Source organism: Lepisosteus platostomus, chromosome 7 (assembly GCF_059453375.1).
Source record: "Lepisosteus platostomus isolate fLepPlt1 chromosome 7, fLepPlt1.hap1, whole genome shotgun sequence".
Classification (NCBI taxonomy): domain Eukaryota; kingdom Metazoa; phylum Chordata; class Actinopteri; order Semionotiformes; family Lepisosteidae; genus Lepisosteus; species Lepisosteus platostomus.
The window spans coordinates 63,191,926-63,206,598 of NC_142617.1; the positions used below are offsets into that span (position 1 = coordinate 63,191,926).

Below are 14,673 nucleotides of genomic sequence, written 5' to 3' on the forward strand. Positions count from 1 at the left end.
TAATAATAATTCCTTACACTTATACCACCACCACCAGTCTGCAGCCCCACCTGGATAATGTGACGGCAGCCATAAAGGCCCATGCGAAATTTGGCCAGGACACTGGGGTTAACCATCCGTACTCGAAAATTTAACACCCCTTTTGAGAAATGCCCTGTGATTTTTAATGACAGCGATTTTTTTTTGCTATTTAGCTAGCTCTCGGACATAAGTAGTACAAGAAAAAAAAACAACAACAACAGCAATACAATTGTATAACAAAAGAAAGACAGAGACAACAGGCAGTGTGCAAAAAACAACAACAGGCAGTGTGCAAAAAACAACAACAGACAATGTGCAAAACAACAAAAAGGTAATAGGTTATGTGCACAAATATGCATCAACAGAATGGAATAAAGGGATAGAAATTATGGGGAGTGAACTTTTGACATGTGTGGTAGAGGTAGATTTTCAATGTGTGTTTGGGTTTTTGGTAAGAAAGAAAGGAAGAAGGCACTGTGAGGTTCAGATCATAGGTAAGAGGTGAGGTGAGAGTGAGAGAGGCTGGGAATTTAACAGTTTGATAGTGCGGGGGTAAAAACTGTCTCCGAATCTGGTAGTCCGGGCCCGAAAGCTCCGGTACCGTTTTCCAGATGGTAGCAGATCATAAAGTCTGTAGCTGGGGTGTGTGGGGTCTTTGATGATGCTTAGAGCTTTCCTCAAGCACCGTCTGTCATAAATGTCCTGGATAGATGGGAGGGCAATCCCAGTGATGGACTGGGCAGTTTTCACCACCCGCTGTAGGGCTTTGCAGTCAGCAGCACTGCAGTTGCCACACCACACTGTGATGCAGCTGTGATCACCACCTGTGCTGGCTCAGGCTACCAGTTTGTGTTTACATCGGCGAAGAAGAGATGAGGACTAAAACTTTTCAGTGTTCCAGTTACTAACAGGGAAACTTGAGTCAAGTCTTAGCTGCTTCAGAACTGAACTGAAGGCACAGCTGGTGGAAGTTTCCACTCCTCCACTCTTTTGCGACTTAAAAGAAAAGCACAGCAAAATCTCTCAAGCTCAGCAACACCATGGGGTGCAGTTGTTGCTGTTTTGATGTCACAAATAGCAAAATGCTTTCCTACAAAATCAGAGATATCTGTTTTAAAAAACACTCCTAACCAAGCACCACACAAAGAAATAAGCCCTACTTTTTTGTAGTGTCTCTCATCATTTTGATTATCATTAAATCGCCATAAGCTTCGGTCAAAACTATGGTGTCCAAAGAAGTAAAAATCAGCAAAATATCTGCTCTTGTTCAGGAAATTCAACTAGCCTGTTTTTCCATGAAGAAAATTTGGAAGTTTTTGTCTCCCAGATGGTATAGTCTCATTGATTACAGCCTCACTTTGTGTCCTGGGTTCAGTTCCAGACTGGGATGCCTTCCGTGTGGAGTTTGCATGTCCTTCCTCAATCTCACCAAACTCCACCCACCTTAAAGAGATTCACTGGCTGGGTTAATCTGCATCTCTGAATTGCCCCTGTGTGCCCTGCATGTGGCAAGCGAGTGTCATCTTGTCCAGGGTGGTGTTCAGCCCAGGAATAGGCTGCTTTCTGATGACAGATGGCATTCTTTGTCCAACAAGGCAGAGCGCTGTGTATCTTTGTTTTCAATCCACACATCAAAGCCCAACCTTTTCTGATTTATCTTCACATTTAATTAAAATTTTTCAAAGCAGCCTTTCTCTTTGGCTCCCAGGAAAATAAACTTTGTTATAAATAAGGAAATTCAATTACACAGCAGCAGATTAGGATATACATGTATCTGGTTAATAACTTTCAATATGTATCTTGCATCCTTAATGGAACTGAAGCCTGAGCATATTATATAAATTCTTTAATAATTATAGTTAGTGAGAGGCATTTAATTATTTTAGACAGAGAGTATCAGGATAGAATATGCACTGGTTTGGTTGGAGTGGGGAAATTTCTTACAAGTGTTAATGTACCAGTTCATCTTTTATTAATATTTATATCACTGCTGTACATGTGCTGTCTCTGCAATAATAGAGGGGAAAGGTGAATGTTTTTGAATTCTGAGTTAACGACAATTGTCCTTTAAATTCCTTATGTCACCAGTTTCATTTTCAACCAATGAAACTCGTTTTTAGGTCAGAATAAGCCTCAAACCACCTGTAGTGTAATTCAGATCCCATTAAGGTCCCTTAAACAGAACTTAGGTTTGTCCCAACAGAATGAATAATTTAAGGGAGTAAAACAGGGTTGAATTGTGTTTATTGCCTCTGAAATCAAAATGATGATTTCTGATACATGGATGCATTTATAATGCATATTTTGTTAACCACACAACATTAACCACGCAGAGCCTTAGTTCTCTTCTTCTGCTTATTCTTTTTCAGTTTCAAAGGATGAAATCCTGAACTTTTTGCAAGCTAGTCACAGAAAGGTTTCTCTCCAAAGACTAAGATCATCCATCTTGTCACTCATGGGAGATTTCTTATTAAATGTTTCTGATTTGAAAAAAAGAATGCGCCCAATGGTGATGCAGAATGAGTTTTGCTGCATTTTCAGCTAAAATTGTCTTCTATTTCTATTTCATGGCTTTTCTCCTTTCCTGCGTAGTTCAGCACAAACCTGCTTCTGTTTTCAAGCCACCCCATTGATTCTTATTCCAGAGACCCGTGTCCCTGACATCCCCAGCTCTCTGCACGTCCGCCCGCTGGTCACCAGTATAGTGGTGAGCTGGACGCCCCCAGAGAACCAGGACATTGTGGTAAGGGGCTATACCATCGGCTATGGAATTGGCAGCCCCCATGCACAGACCATCAAAGTGGACTACAAACAGCGCTACTACACCATCGAGAACCTGGGTGAGAAAGACGGGGGGAGGCATTTATACAGTGCTGGGCTTGGAGAGCAAATGTACAGGTTGAAATTTCTTTGTGTTTTTCTTCAGAATTTAAATAGTTCTCGTAATCCAGATATTACACACCTGGGCCTCTTTTCAGTTACATAATGATTTGACACCAACCCACTGACTTTCTTTAGGAACCACATTGTAAAAGATGACATGTTCAAATTCAGATTTTAAAAATAAAGATTTTAGAATGTAAGACTTGCGAGACACCAGACACATTGTTGATTTCAAATAAAGCCCCTTTCCTTGATATTACTAAGTACTCAAAGTTGTAAACAGTTACAGACGCTGTCTAATAAAGTTGACTGATTTTTTTATGTTTTACAGAGATGTTCTGCATACAAGAATGTGCTGCATTATTAATGTAGAAATTTCCCTTCACGTAACACAGCTCATGTTCCCACAGGATCACAAGAATGTCAGAACTGAGGCAGCTCTGTAATTAAAGTGGAGGGGGAAAAAATCCATTAACAAAAAATGTGCATAATTGAAGTTTTTTGTAATTCACTTTATTACAGATGAAAAAAAATCAATGACTGCATTTAAATATGTGCTTCTCAGAGATTATTAATTTGAAAAGAGGCCTCGGCGGGGCAGGGTTTTGATTAGCAAAATTATTCGTGTTTTTTTTCTCTTCCTCTGTGCAGACCCCAGTTCCCACTATGTGATCACACTGAAGGCGTTCAACAATATAGGGGAAGGAATTCCTGTGTATGAGAGTGCAGCCACCAGACCTCTCTCAGGTACGGCTCTGCCTGAGAGCAGAACTGCTATAAACTCCCAAGAGAAACATTCCATCCAAGTGAGAAATGCTTTTAAAAATGTCAGTGTTTCTTAGGATTTCATAAAAGAAAGCACTACTCACTAGGCAATGTTTTCTGGGAGAAGTCCTTCTCTTTTTAACCTGTATGTTGGGTATCTGTTTTTTTTTCCTCAAAAGGAAACACCATACCCTTTGAAGCTGAAACAACTTTCACTTAATTGGTTTTTAATTCAGGAGCTCCTGGAATGTGAAAGAAAAAGCTGACCAAAGGCAAAAGCACCCTTCGCCCATGAAGTTTCTTGTTTTTAAGCTTCTTGGTCTCGGTTTGACACCTTCATTTATATTCCTTTGGGCTTGTTTCTGGGCAGAGCCTAAGGCAGAGGATGGGATTATCCCCCAGTCCCATGCCCAGGCAGTCCTGTGTTATTAGGTGATGATTTTTGGATCAGGCTCTTTTTTCCTTTTATGACAGAAAATCTGCAACTCATCTGGGTTCTTCTGAAGAAATAGGGATATATCTACTGGATAGAGAACCTCGCAAGACAAAAGCGTTGTCATTGCCTCGAGTTACCTGCCATTCTGGGGCAGATAGTGTGACTGCGAATTCAAATGAACTGTGTTCAGAGAAGCATGGTCCTGTTTGTGTTGGGTAGCAATGTGAAAGAGTCACCTCATGGCACTGAAAGTGATGCGTCCCTCACAAAGGACTCGGTTCCACTGCAAAACACTTTTGCTTTCTTGCTCTGTGCTCAGACTGCTGGAGAATGAGATAATCTGTACCATGAGAGAAAGAGTCTTCAATTGTAAATGAAAGACTATCTGTCATTTACTGCCATTTTGAGACAGATTAGCCTTTTAAAGGACTGAAAGCTTTTTTTTTCCATTTAGCTTTTAACTAATAAAGAGAAATCACTTTATTATTGTAAAGCATTCCAGGATGTGTGTTTACGAAGGGCACTATTTATATTTTTAATGAAGGTCTTTAGAGATCTTCTGTAAAATATCTGAAGAGAATGAAGAGAAATCTGTGATACAGGCTTTGTTTCATATATTTTGAAGGGAATCTGCAAGGTTTAGCGTTGCATGATGTTTTTAAATAGAAGACCAATAGATTGCTAGGCAACTAATCTAGAAAACAGTAATACCTAAGAACCCCTTAATTAGATTTTGTTTTGCTGTTTGATTTTTTTTAACTTCAGGGTGATTTTCAGCTTTCACCAACATGTAAATAGCTCTTTGAAGTAAATGACTCTAGATGTGTTTGCTGGTAGGGCAGGTGTAATTATTCTTTCAGATGCATTTTCCTTTCCAGTTATTTTTAATCTCTTGGCTATGAATGTGATTTGTCTTAGATGTTTATATTCTACAGTGTACAGTACATTATACTGATGTGGCATTGCTGGTCTTCACTAGATTTAATCGACAAGTTTTATAGTATTGGTAGCAACACTGGGATAAATCCAGTTTTAACAATTTAAAACAAACTTACCCCCGTTGCCATTGAATAACAAGACTGTCTGCTTGCTGGGAAATTCAGTTTCGGCTGGAGAACCAGAAGCAGTTTTGAGCAAGTTTAAAGCGACCTTTGAATATTAAACAGGAGCAGCAAGGAGTCTTTTCAATTGAATGTATAATGTGACAGATAATGTCAGTGCGAACATCCAAACAAATCTTGTGGCAGGGGAAATTCTTTTTTAACAGACGGCCTGTGTACATGCGAAGATATCCCTAAATAATTTCTTCTTCCTGACAAAGTGATTCCAGCACTTCCCCCAGAAGCGAAAACAGACTTGCTTTTGAGTAACTGCCAAGAAGACTCACAGACTGGCCACTTGGGAACTTCCATTGAGCTTGCTGATCTTTTCTCATTTCATAGCCCATCAAATCACATCAGCTCGCTGAAGAAGATCTCTAGTTTGCCAACATTTACACTGTCGGATCAAACTTTTTTTTCAAACGAAGTATTGATGTGTTGTGTTGATCTTAAAAGCTTAAAAGCTTTTTTCAAAAGATCTGCGTTCAGCAGCTCCAGTTTCAGATTCCGTTTGTGAAAAGGCCTGTAAAGTGTTAAGTTTGTAAAGGGTATACATCCTAGAATGTCGTCACTTTCCTTAAGTTTGCAGACATTCGCAAATGCGCCCACAGGATTCCCAACACAGGTATAGACACCAAAGCAGCAGTAACTTTTACTTTCTGATCTATATAGAATGTGTGCTTGCCCTTTCCCGAAGCAGCAGTGACTTGTATCAAGCTCCTGTAGGTTCTGAATCTTCAGTGCTATGCTTGTTGCTTCGAGTACAATTACATTGAGATGTCAGACTTAAACTTCACCCTGCAGACATTGAAATTTGCTGCTAATACCAAAGGATTCAATTTTTAAGCCAAAATCTAGCCTTCATTATGCAGCACAGGGAATTCTTGAAAGCAGATGAAAGCTGTTTGGTTAAATATGAACAAGAACGGCATCTGATCCTGCGCTGAAATAAGAAGTCACTATCTACACATGCAAGCATCAGACTGCATACATACTGAATAAGGGCTATTTGGCTGCCCAGCCAAAGGATTTAATGGCAGAAATGTTGAAACAATTTTCGTGCCATACAAAAGATATGTTTCCATAGCAGAGTGCTTGACTCACCATAGGGCTACACTGTAAATAAACTGCATTTAAGCTTTGAGAATAGAGAATGTGTTGTGAAATAAGGGCAAACGTAAGGACCAAGCAGGTCTTTGTTTGCTGAGCATTTACTGTGAAAAGGCTTTCAGTAGGTCGGCGTTACTGGGAGTAACGCTGTGACCTTGCTAACCCTGTAAAATTTAATGTGTAATATTGGCCTTGTGATGTCGGTAACACTAGTTCACTTTCTCATTGGTGTTTAATGCTGAATATTGAAATCATTTCTGCCTGTAGCTACTTAATTTAAATAGTTTTCTTTAAGATCTGACACATCACATGTTTTACCATTGATAGCCTTTGTATGAAGGATTTGTTTCTAAAACCAAATGCTTTCAGGTCAGAGAATGGTTCTGAGACCCACTGTCCAGCTTCACAGATTGTCTTAGCCTCCCCCCAGATGGTCCAATGACAGCATGTGGTGACATATATTGGACTTTAAACTCTTGGAAAGAAGTCGTTCAACTAGGACGCTTTTAATAACAGTGTGGGTGAAGACACAAGCTCAGCCTTGATCCATTTTCCAGACTGTAATAACCAAAAGGAAAGTTAGTGTACTCACATAAATTAAAATAGGCAGAAGTTCATCTTCACACCATTGGATTCTGTCACTTAATAATGACAGACAGGAGTCCCAGAATTTTATATCTTCCGTGAAAACAAACCATTTCAAAGGCTATATCTTTTTTGTCTTCTCTATCACTTTCTTGGGAGTGATAGAAAGATGATGTGAAGGAGGAATTAGAAAAATATCATTGCAGCCTTTTCTCCTGCAAAAGGCCACTACGGAGAAGACTGAATCACGTCTAAATGTTGAAACCTATGGAAAAGTACTCAAGATCAGTCATAATAATTCCTTACTTTTATAAGAAATAGACTTGTCTGAAAGAAAATGGCCAATTGTATATAGGTACCCTCTGGGACTTCGTTATTTAGCTCTAAATACAATGGCAGTAAAACAGTTGTTGACAGGCTGAATGAGTCTCCTTTTGACACACAGTAGAAGAAAACCAGGGCAGTGGGCACATGTAGGGATATGAGCACAAACTGAATTACATCTGAGTTGCACTTCATTAAAGTTTTACACAAATTCCGGGGGTGTTTTGCTACCAGATGTTTTATTTCGATGAACACAGAAAAGGCAGCTCTGTTTATTTTTTATTAGCTGCTTATATTAAAGTTCTCAAAGCCTTTGGTACTTTAAAAAAAACACCCAGTATTCTCATATGTACACTATAGTAGTTGTACTGTAATACGTTGTAATCTTATAGTCAGGTTAAGTCAGCTTTAGCTTTTGTTAAAAGAGCTTGCCTGCCACTAAATTGTGCTTGAAGAAAGACATGGAATTGTTTATTGAAGATTGATCTTTTTTTGGTTGTTTTGCCTTTATCTGAAGACAAATGTGTTCTGAACGCACAGGATCTTTCCTATAATAATACAGTTCCATTGTATAGTAATTTAAAAAATGGAAGAAAGGGAAAAGCTTTGAATGTGAATGAAATTCCGGAAGGCTGGGAACATTGTCTCCATCAGCCTGGCTTGTACCTCCTCTAGGCTTAGCGGTAGTGGCCTGCCTGTAGAAAGTCATGTTGATGCTCCTGTAGTGTAGTGCCACTTGGTATTCTGTACTAATAGAATATTCTCTCTCTTTTTCCTCACCCCTCTCCCACCTCCCTGTCATTCCCTTCATCTTAACGCATTAACATGTTTTGTTTTTTTACTCCTCCCTCACTGCTCCTCCTTGTTTTGTTTTTTGGTTTGGTTGCGCTTGCTTTTTACGCCTGACCCACATGTTTTTTTTCTTTTCAAATATCATTTGACATTGTTTTAACTGCTCGCAGACCCCATAGACCCCGATGTTGATTTGTACGACCTTTTCAATGCTCCATACACTCCAGTACCAGATCCTTCCCCTATGATGCCGCCTGTCGGAGTGCAGGCCTCCGTTCTGAGCCACGACACCATCAAGGTTACCTGGGCCGACAGCTCGCTGCCCAAGAACCAGAAGATCACCGATGCTCGCTATTACAGCGTGCGCTGGAAGACCAACATACCGGCCAACACCAAATTCAAGGTAATACGTGTGGAAAGGGCCAGCAGCTATATCACCCTGCAGCTCACAGCTGGCAGCCCACTGAAGCTCAGCAGCTGTGAGCCTGGTCAGTACCTGGATGGAGACTCCTGGGAAGCTATGCTTGCTGCTGGAAGTGGTGCTAGTGGGACCAGCTGGGGGCGCCCACCCTGCGGTCTGTGTGGGTCCTAATGCCGAGGTATAGTGGTGGGGACACTATACTGTAGTGGGCGCCGTCTTTCGTGTGAGACGTTAAACAGAGATCCTGACTCTCAGGGGTCATTAAAGATCCCCGGGCATCTTCTTGAGAAGAGTGGGGAGTTATCCCGGTGTCCGGGCCTAATTCCCCCCCTCCGCCTTTACCGTGGCCTCCACATTGTCCCCATGTGTGATTGGCCTGCACTGGCCCTGCGATGGACAGGCGTCCTGTCCAGGGTGAACCCTGCCTTGCGCTCGTTGTTTGCCGGGTAGGCTCCGGCTTCCCGCGACACCGTGTGGTGTAAAGCGGTTTGGCAAATGACACGACGTGTGGAAGTGTAATGTGTGCAGATTGCCCTGGTGGGATTCGATTTGGGCCACTCAGGGGCTCACAGCATGCACTGTGCCACTCCCTAGTGTGACGTCTCTTCTGAAACTGGCTCGTGGCCAGGCATGAGTCCTGTTTCATATGGGTTCAGTCAGCTCTACGACATGACTTTTAGGTAGATAGATCGATAGATCACTTTATTGGCCATATTCTATTTCTAGTATTAGGAATTTGTCTTCGCATGCCCCAGCTTGCTCTCAATGAGACACAGAGACAAGGAGAGACGCTGGGGGTCAGAGCGCAGGTTCAGCCATTTATACGGCACCTCTGGAGCAGCTGGGGTTAAGGGCCTTGCTCAGGGGCCCAACGGAGTAGGATTCCTCTGCCGTCCGCAGGATACGAAGCGGCCACCTTCCAGCCACAGGCGCAGATCCTGAGCCACAGAGCGTCCTTCCCCAATGCAGTATTGCACTTCCCCTTGGTATCACATGGAGGGCTGCAAATAAGATATTGGAGGGAATGAGGTAGAGGGCAAGCCTGTTGAAAGAGGCAGTAAGTGACAGTAGAAAGCACCGCAGGGCTGATAATTTCAGCAGAGATCAGCAAGGCTGAGACAATGCCACAAAAGGCCAACAAACAGCCCAGGACAGCTCACCTAGAGAAACCCCCCCACTCTCTCCCCTGGGCTGAGGGCTGACTTCCACCGAAACTGTAAAGTTTATTAAAGCCGAGTGTGGTCCAAAAAATGACGCAGAAGATGAGTGTTTATACATTTCTCCTTAATTTGTTTCTGAGGAATAAGGAGGTGTCCAAATAAAACTGCCACAGTACAGCTGAACAGGCTTTTTACTCTTTTTGCAGAAACTGTTTAGATTGAGGCCACAGTGAACATGGATAGGAAATGTAACCATTTAAGATATATCAGCTTACACTGTGTGCTGGAAAATATGGGAGTTTGGAGAATCCAGCCTGTCTTGCCAAATAATATTTTAGTAACGCTTCTTTTTAAATGGTTAAAGGACAGCCCCAAGCTAATTAGAGCTTCTTGGTAATGTGGAACATTTTATAATAAAATCTTCAAACTGACCTGTTACCAAAGCCCTTTAAATTCCAGATGCTTTCTGAGGTGCATGCTAATGCCTTTTTCCCCTGTGCTGCATAACGTGCTAAGTGCCAGTTTTTATTTGTAACTATGTTGTGAAATTTAAGTTCAGGGGGTAGAATCCAGTTAATTTAAAAGTGTTTCACTGACTCAAGGCACATAGGAAATACATCACTGAGGTATGAGTACATTAACAAGAAAGGATTTGATGAACAGATATTTATAAATTATTCAACAAGGACATTGTGCATTGGATAAAAATGCAATTACATCAGACTGTTAGAATCCTAATCACATGTATTAGTCAACTCCAGCTGTAAAATGAATTTGAAAGTCCTGTCTTAGGAAAAAGTGTTAGTCTTCAGTCTGACAGGCCTCATACTGGCAACCCCACTTAGGAAGGTTTCTCTCTGTCTGCATTGATGAAAGTGGCATCCATAATTTCAAGCACTCAGTCATAATAGCTGTAGAATACTGAAGGAAATTAATGTAAGAAATAAGTTGTACTGGCAAAGGTGAATGTTAGTATTAGCTTTCTGCATTTATAATCGGGTCATGCAGAACTTTTTGACATTTCAGGTTTTTTCTCAAAGGTTGTCTTTCAGTAGTAAACAACAATCAGCTTCTTAAAGTTAACAGACCACCAAGATTTTACGTTTTGAAGAAGCAGTCAGACGTTCCCCAGAAAAAGACAGAAAATACCTGTTTTTGCCGCCTCTTTGATGGAGCTGCGATGTGAAATGCAGAGTAATCTTTGCTTTAAAGGCATAGTTTCCCTGTGCCGTTTAAAAACTTGACAACAGCTTCCCATTTCAATATCGCTCCGTCATAAATAAGCCAAATCGAACACATTGCATTTCTAACGCCCCAGGTGTTCGGTGAGACCAGAATTTGACCCTTATAACATCATACACCGTTGTACATCAGCTAGACATGAGGAGACGCCTTTGGAATTCCTGCACTTCAGATTTTATTAACCTGTGTTGGACCGCGTACAGCCCACACCAAGTTACATTCTCCTCAGATCTTCAGTCAGCTGAACTGTGGTCATGTCAGCACCCTGTGCATTGATGTCAGGTTTTCGCTATTGCTGTTTGTGCTTGCCTGGTTGAGGTAGAATTCCATGGCCTCTCCTGCCGAGACCTGTAAATGACCTGGAGCAGACTTTTCAAGTAAGGATCAGTTAGAGTGAGAAGCTGCAGAGATCGTTTTTGTACATTTTTGGTGCGCATTTCTATTTCCCGTAGAGAAGCTGCTTGGGCTGGCTAAAGACTGCTGATGCATTGTCTCCTGTTCGGTTTTCACTTGAGGTGGGCGCCCTCTAGTGGCTGAAATGGGGAACTGATCTAGAGGTCCCTGAGCAGAACGTGCAGCTGAACCTACAGAGAAACCAGTCACTGAACACTGATGTTACCATGAAAGTGGAATTTAATAACATTAACACAAAACTCCAGAACAAAACTCTCATTTCGTATCACTTTATAGCTATAGATTGCTTCAGATTTTCTTTATCCCTTAATAATCCCTTATATCCAATGAATATAACATTTGTCTTTTGTAATAGGTATTGGTGATTTTACTGCATCTTTATTTTAAAGACATTCTATTTCCACTGGCTCTTTAGAATTTGTTTTCTGTTTAATATCTATATCATTATTGAAAAAAATTATAATCAGATATAATTTTAGAAGGGGTATTTGTTTGAGTGAAGCAGTGTGCCTGAGCTCCTTTTTTTGTATCTACAAAGGTACTTCTATTTCATGTCATTTTATTTTTTCCAATTTTTTTGTTTAATGCAAAAATTCCATTTTTTTCAGACTGCAAACACCACCAACCTCAGCTATATGGTCACAGGCCTGAAGCCCAACACGCTTTATGAGTTTTCAGTAAAAGTCACGAAAGGCAGGAGAACAAGCACATGGAGTATGACTGCTCATGGAACCACCTTTGAGACTAGTAAGCAATCTGAGGTTTCCTTTGCATTTTCAGTGATGACCATTTCTTGTGTAATTCAGTCTTTGTTGTAGTCAACAGCCCGTACTGTATAAGCTATCTTATATTAATCTCAAGATCAGGTGTACTAATTTTACATTTTGCAGTCACTTGACTAATTCCTTTACTTTTCTATGGGCATTGCTTGAATTTGTCATTAGCCAATTGCAACTACCTGAGCCGACAAAAGAACCTAAAATGCCTCTTTGAAGACAGACTAGCTGAGATGTTGAAGAGTTGTGTAAGCCGGAAGGAAAAAGGTTTCCCTTTGGACTTCAGAAAACTCGATGGAGCAGTTGCACATTTCCCCTGCTCATTGCCACACTTCTCTGAAGTCTTTACAGAGGATTGTTCTAAAATACAGAGCTTGGGAACTAACAATCTTGGGCTGAAATAAGAGGGTTAGGCATATCCTAAAAGTAAGAAATTAAAGAGTAGAGAAATGCATAGAAAAAATAAGGAAGTAAAAAAATCTTGTTGTTTCATGTCCCTTTTCTGACCCATAATGCCTTTCTTCTCTGCAGTTCCCAGCTCTCCCCCCAAAGATGTGACTGTGGTCAGCAAGGAAGGCAGGCCAAGGACTATCATTGTCAACTGGCAGCCTCCTTCTGAAGCCAATGGAAAAATCACAGGTACTGTTGAGTCCAGAGAGAGCAGCCAGTGTCCTCAGTGGAAGAAACACTCTTAGACTGATATTAAATGCAGTGTAGTGAACCCAAGGTTGATGGCTCTTATTACTGACAGGCTTGTTCACATGTTAAGATCAGCCTATGTCTTAATTTGAACCTTTGTTTACTCATTTCTTGTGCAATGAAGGTCTTCTTAATTATAATTCCCTCCATTCAGTCTGTTTTATTGTCATCTGATGTCGTCCATATATAGAAATAGTTTGATTAATCAAAAGTGACATAACATCTGGCCACCAGTAGCTCATGTTTGTGGAAGGAGTTGTCCAGGACTGTAATGTGAAAACTAAAACAAATCACTAATGAGATTGACGTGTCACTGACTAAAAAATTACTTTTAATTACCTTTTAGTTGGAACACATACTCGGCAAGAGCATTTATACTTTTAAATAAAGCATGCATGTTGCATTAACGCTACTGCAGAAGGTGGTTTGGAAAACCAAGCTGATGTGTGAATAAATAAACAGGTCCTTAAAATTGTTTAGCTGACAGGTGCAAAACAAAGAAAAACACAGGCTGCAGCCAAACTGAGCTTGACTGACGTATTTGCTGAGAGTCCCATTCTTCGGCGAGGGTCTTCTGCAGCCGTCCCATCGCAATGAGAAACTCACCCCCAGATGAGAAACTGTGACTTGGAGGATAATTACGTCCTTAACTGAGCTAGCAGCCGCGCAACAGTCAGAGCTGGGATTTCATGACCGTGTTTTTTTTCCCCCAAATATTTCAGGCTACATCATTTATTACAGCACGGAGGTGAACGCTGAGGTGCACGACTGGGTGATTGAGCCTGTGGTGGGGAACAGGCTGACGCACCAGATCCAGGATTTAACCCTCGACACGCCGTACTACTTCAAAATCCAGGCCCGCAATTCCAAGGGAATGGGGCCCATGTCTGAGGCCGTACAGTTCAGGACTCCCAAAGGTATCCCCACAGGAGAATGATTGGTTGGGATCGGCTGTGTGTTAGGGAAAAAGCCAAATGTAGCATTTGAGGACTAAGAGAGAACGCTGGCACTGGACTGCTGCACTCGTGGATCCTTGTGCATGCCTTTCTGTCACCAGAGGAATGTGCGTTAGTGGAGCCACACAGTGCATACCTGCTGCTTCTGTGAGTGCGGTCACCTAGACAGCAGCATGCTGTTTGAACAGCACTTGGACTGCACCACCCAACAGGATGAGATTAGGAATATTTGATCATTCATTTGATTATTGATAGTTCATTTGATGAGACATGGGTTTTAAACTGCAGCATGTCAGAATCAACAAATGATTTTTTTCCGCACTCGTTCACACAGTGGCATGCCAGCTGTGCTTTGGCAGTATTTACTACTGCTTCTTGTTGCTTCTGTTACTTACAATCCAAAGAAGTGGAAATTTACAGGGAGCTTTAGCTTTGGGTAATGTATTCCAGTGAATTTATCTCTAATTGGAGCAACATGGAAACAGACTTGAAATTGTGCAACCAGACACGACCTGTAATTTGTGTGTCGTAACTATAAAAAAATATTAGCTTTAATCTTCATGTTTTTACAAGTAGAGTTTGTTTTGGATTAGTATGGCGCATTTGGACTGATACAAGGTGTTCAGTGGAGAAGCCCGCAGCAGTTCTGATATTTATCCCCCTATTAACTTGTAGTAGCTTTGTGTTTAAAGCTGTTTTAATGAGCTGTTATTGCTCACTGGAGGGATCTATGGTTTTTCTGGAATCCAACTATTTGCCTCTGCATTTGAAAAGAATCCAGAGATTATTCAAAAGCACACTGTTTTGTAATAAAGTAGGATGGGATGCAGAAGAAACAGTGTGATTTAGTTGTGCCCCAGATCCTGCTGTCATGTTCAGCTCCGGTTGTCTTTTTTCACTTTGCTTTAAGCAGTTTTTCAGCTCATGAGCCATCAGAGACAGTTTGTGAGACTGAAGGAGGCCATTCAGAAGTTTCTCTGTTGCCATAT

The 14,673-nt window shown here is 41.2% G+C and overlaps 1 protein-coding gene across 8 annotated transcripts in view; it reads left to right on the top strand.

The window, feature by feature from the left end:
* Window positions 1–14,673, top strand: part of LOC148659455 (neogenin-like) — a 201,614-nt gene that overhangs the window by 171,624 nt on the left and 15,317 nt on the right. For 7 of the 8 annotated variants that reach the window (XM_088641695.1, XM_088641697.1, XM_088641698.1 and 4 more), the window contains exons 15-20: window positions 2,667–2,861; window positions 3,556–3,651; window positions 8,187–8,419; window positions 11,862–12,000; window positions 12,561–12,668; window positions 13,451–13,645. In XM_088641695.1, the coding sequence (XP_088497821.1) occupies window positions 2,667–2,861; window positions 3,556–3,651; window positions 8,187–8,419; window positions 11,862–12,000; window positions 12,561–12,668; window positions 13,451–13,645 (966 nt within the window). The remainder of the gene's footprint in view (window positions 1–2,666; window positions 2,862–3,555; window positions 3,652–8,186; window positions 8,420–11,861; window positions 12,001–12,560; window positions 12,669–13,450; window positions 13,646–14,673) is intronic. The other variant, XM_088641693.1, reaches the window with a different exon arrangement.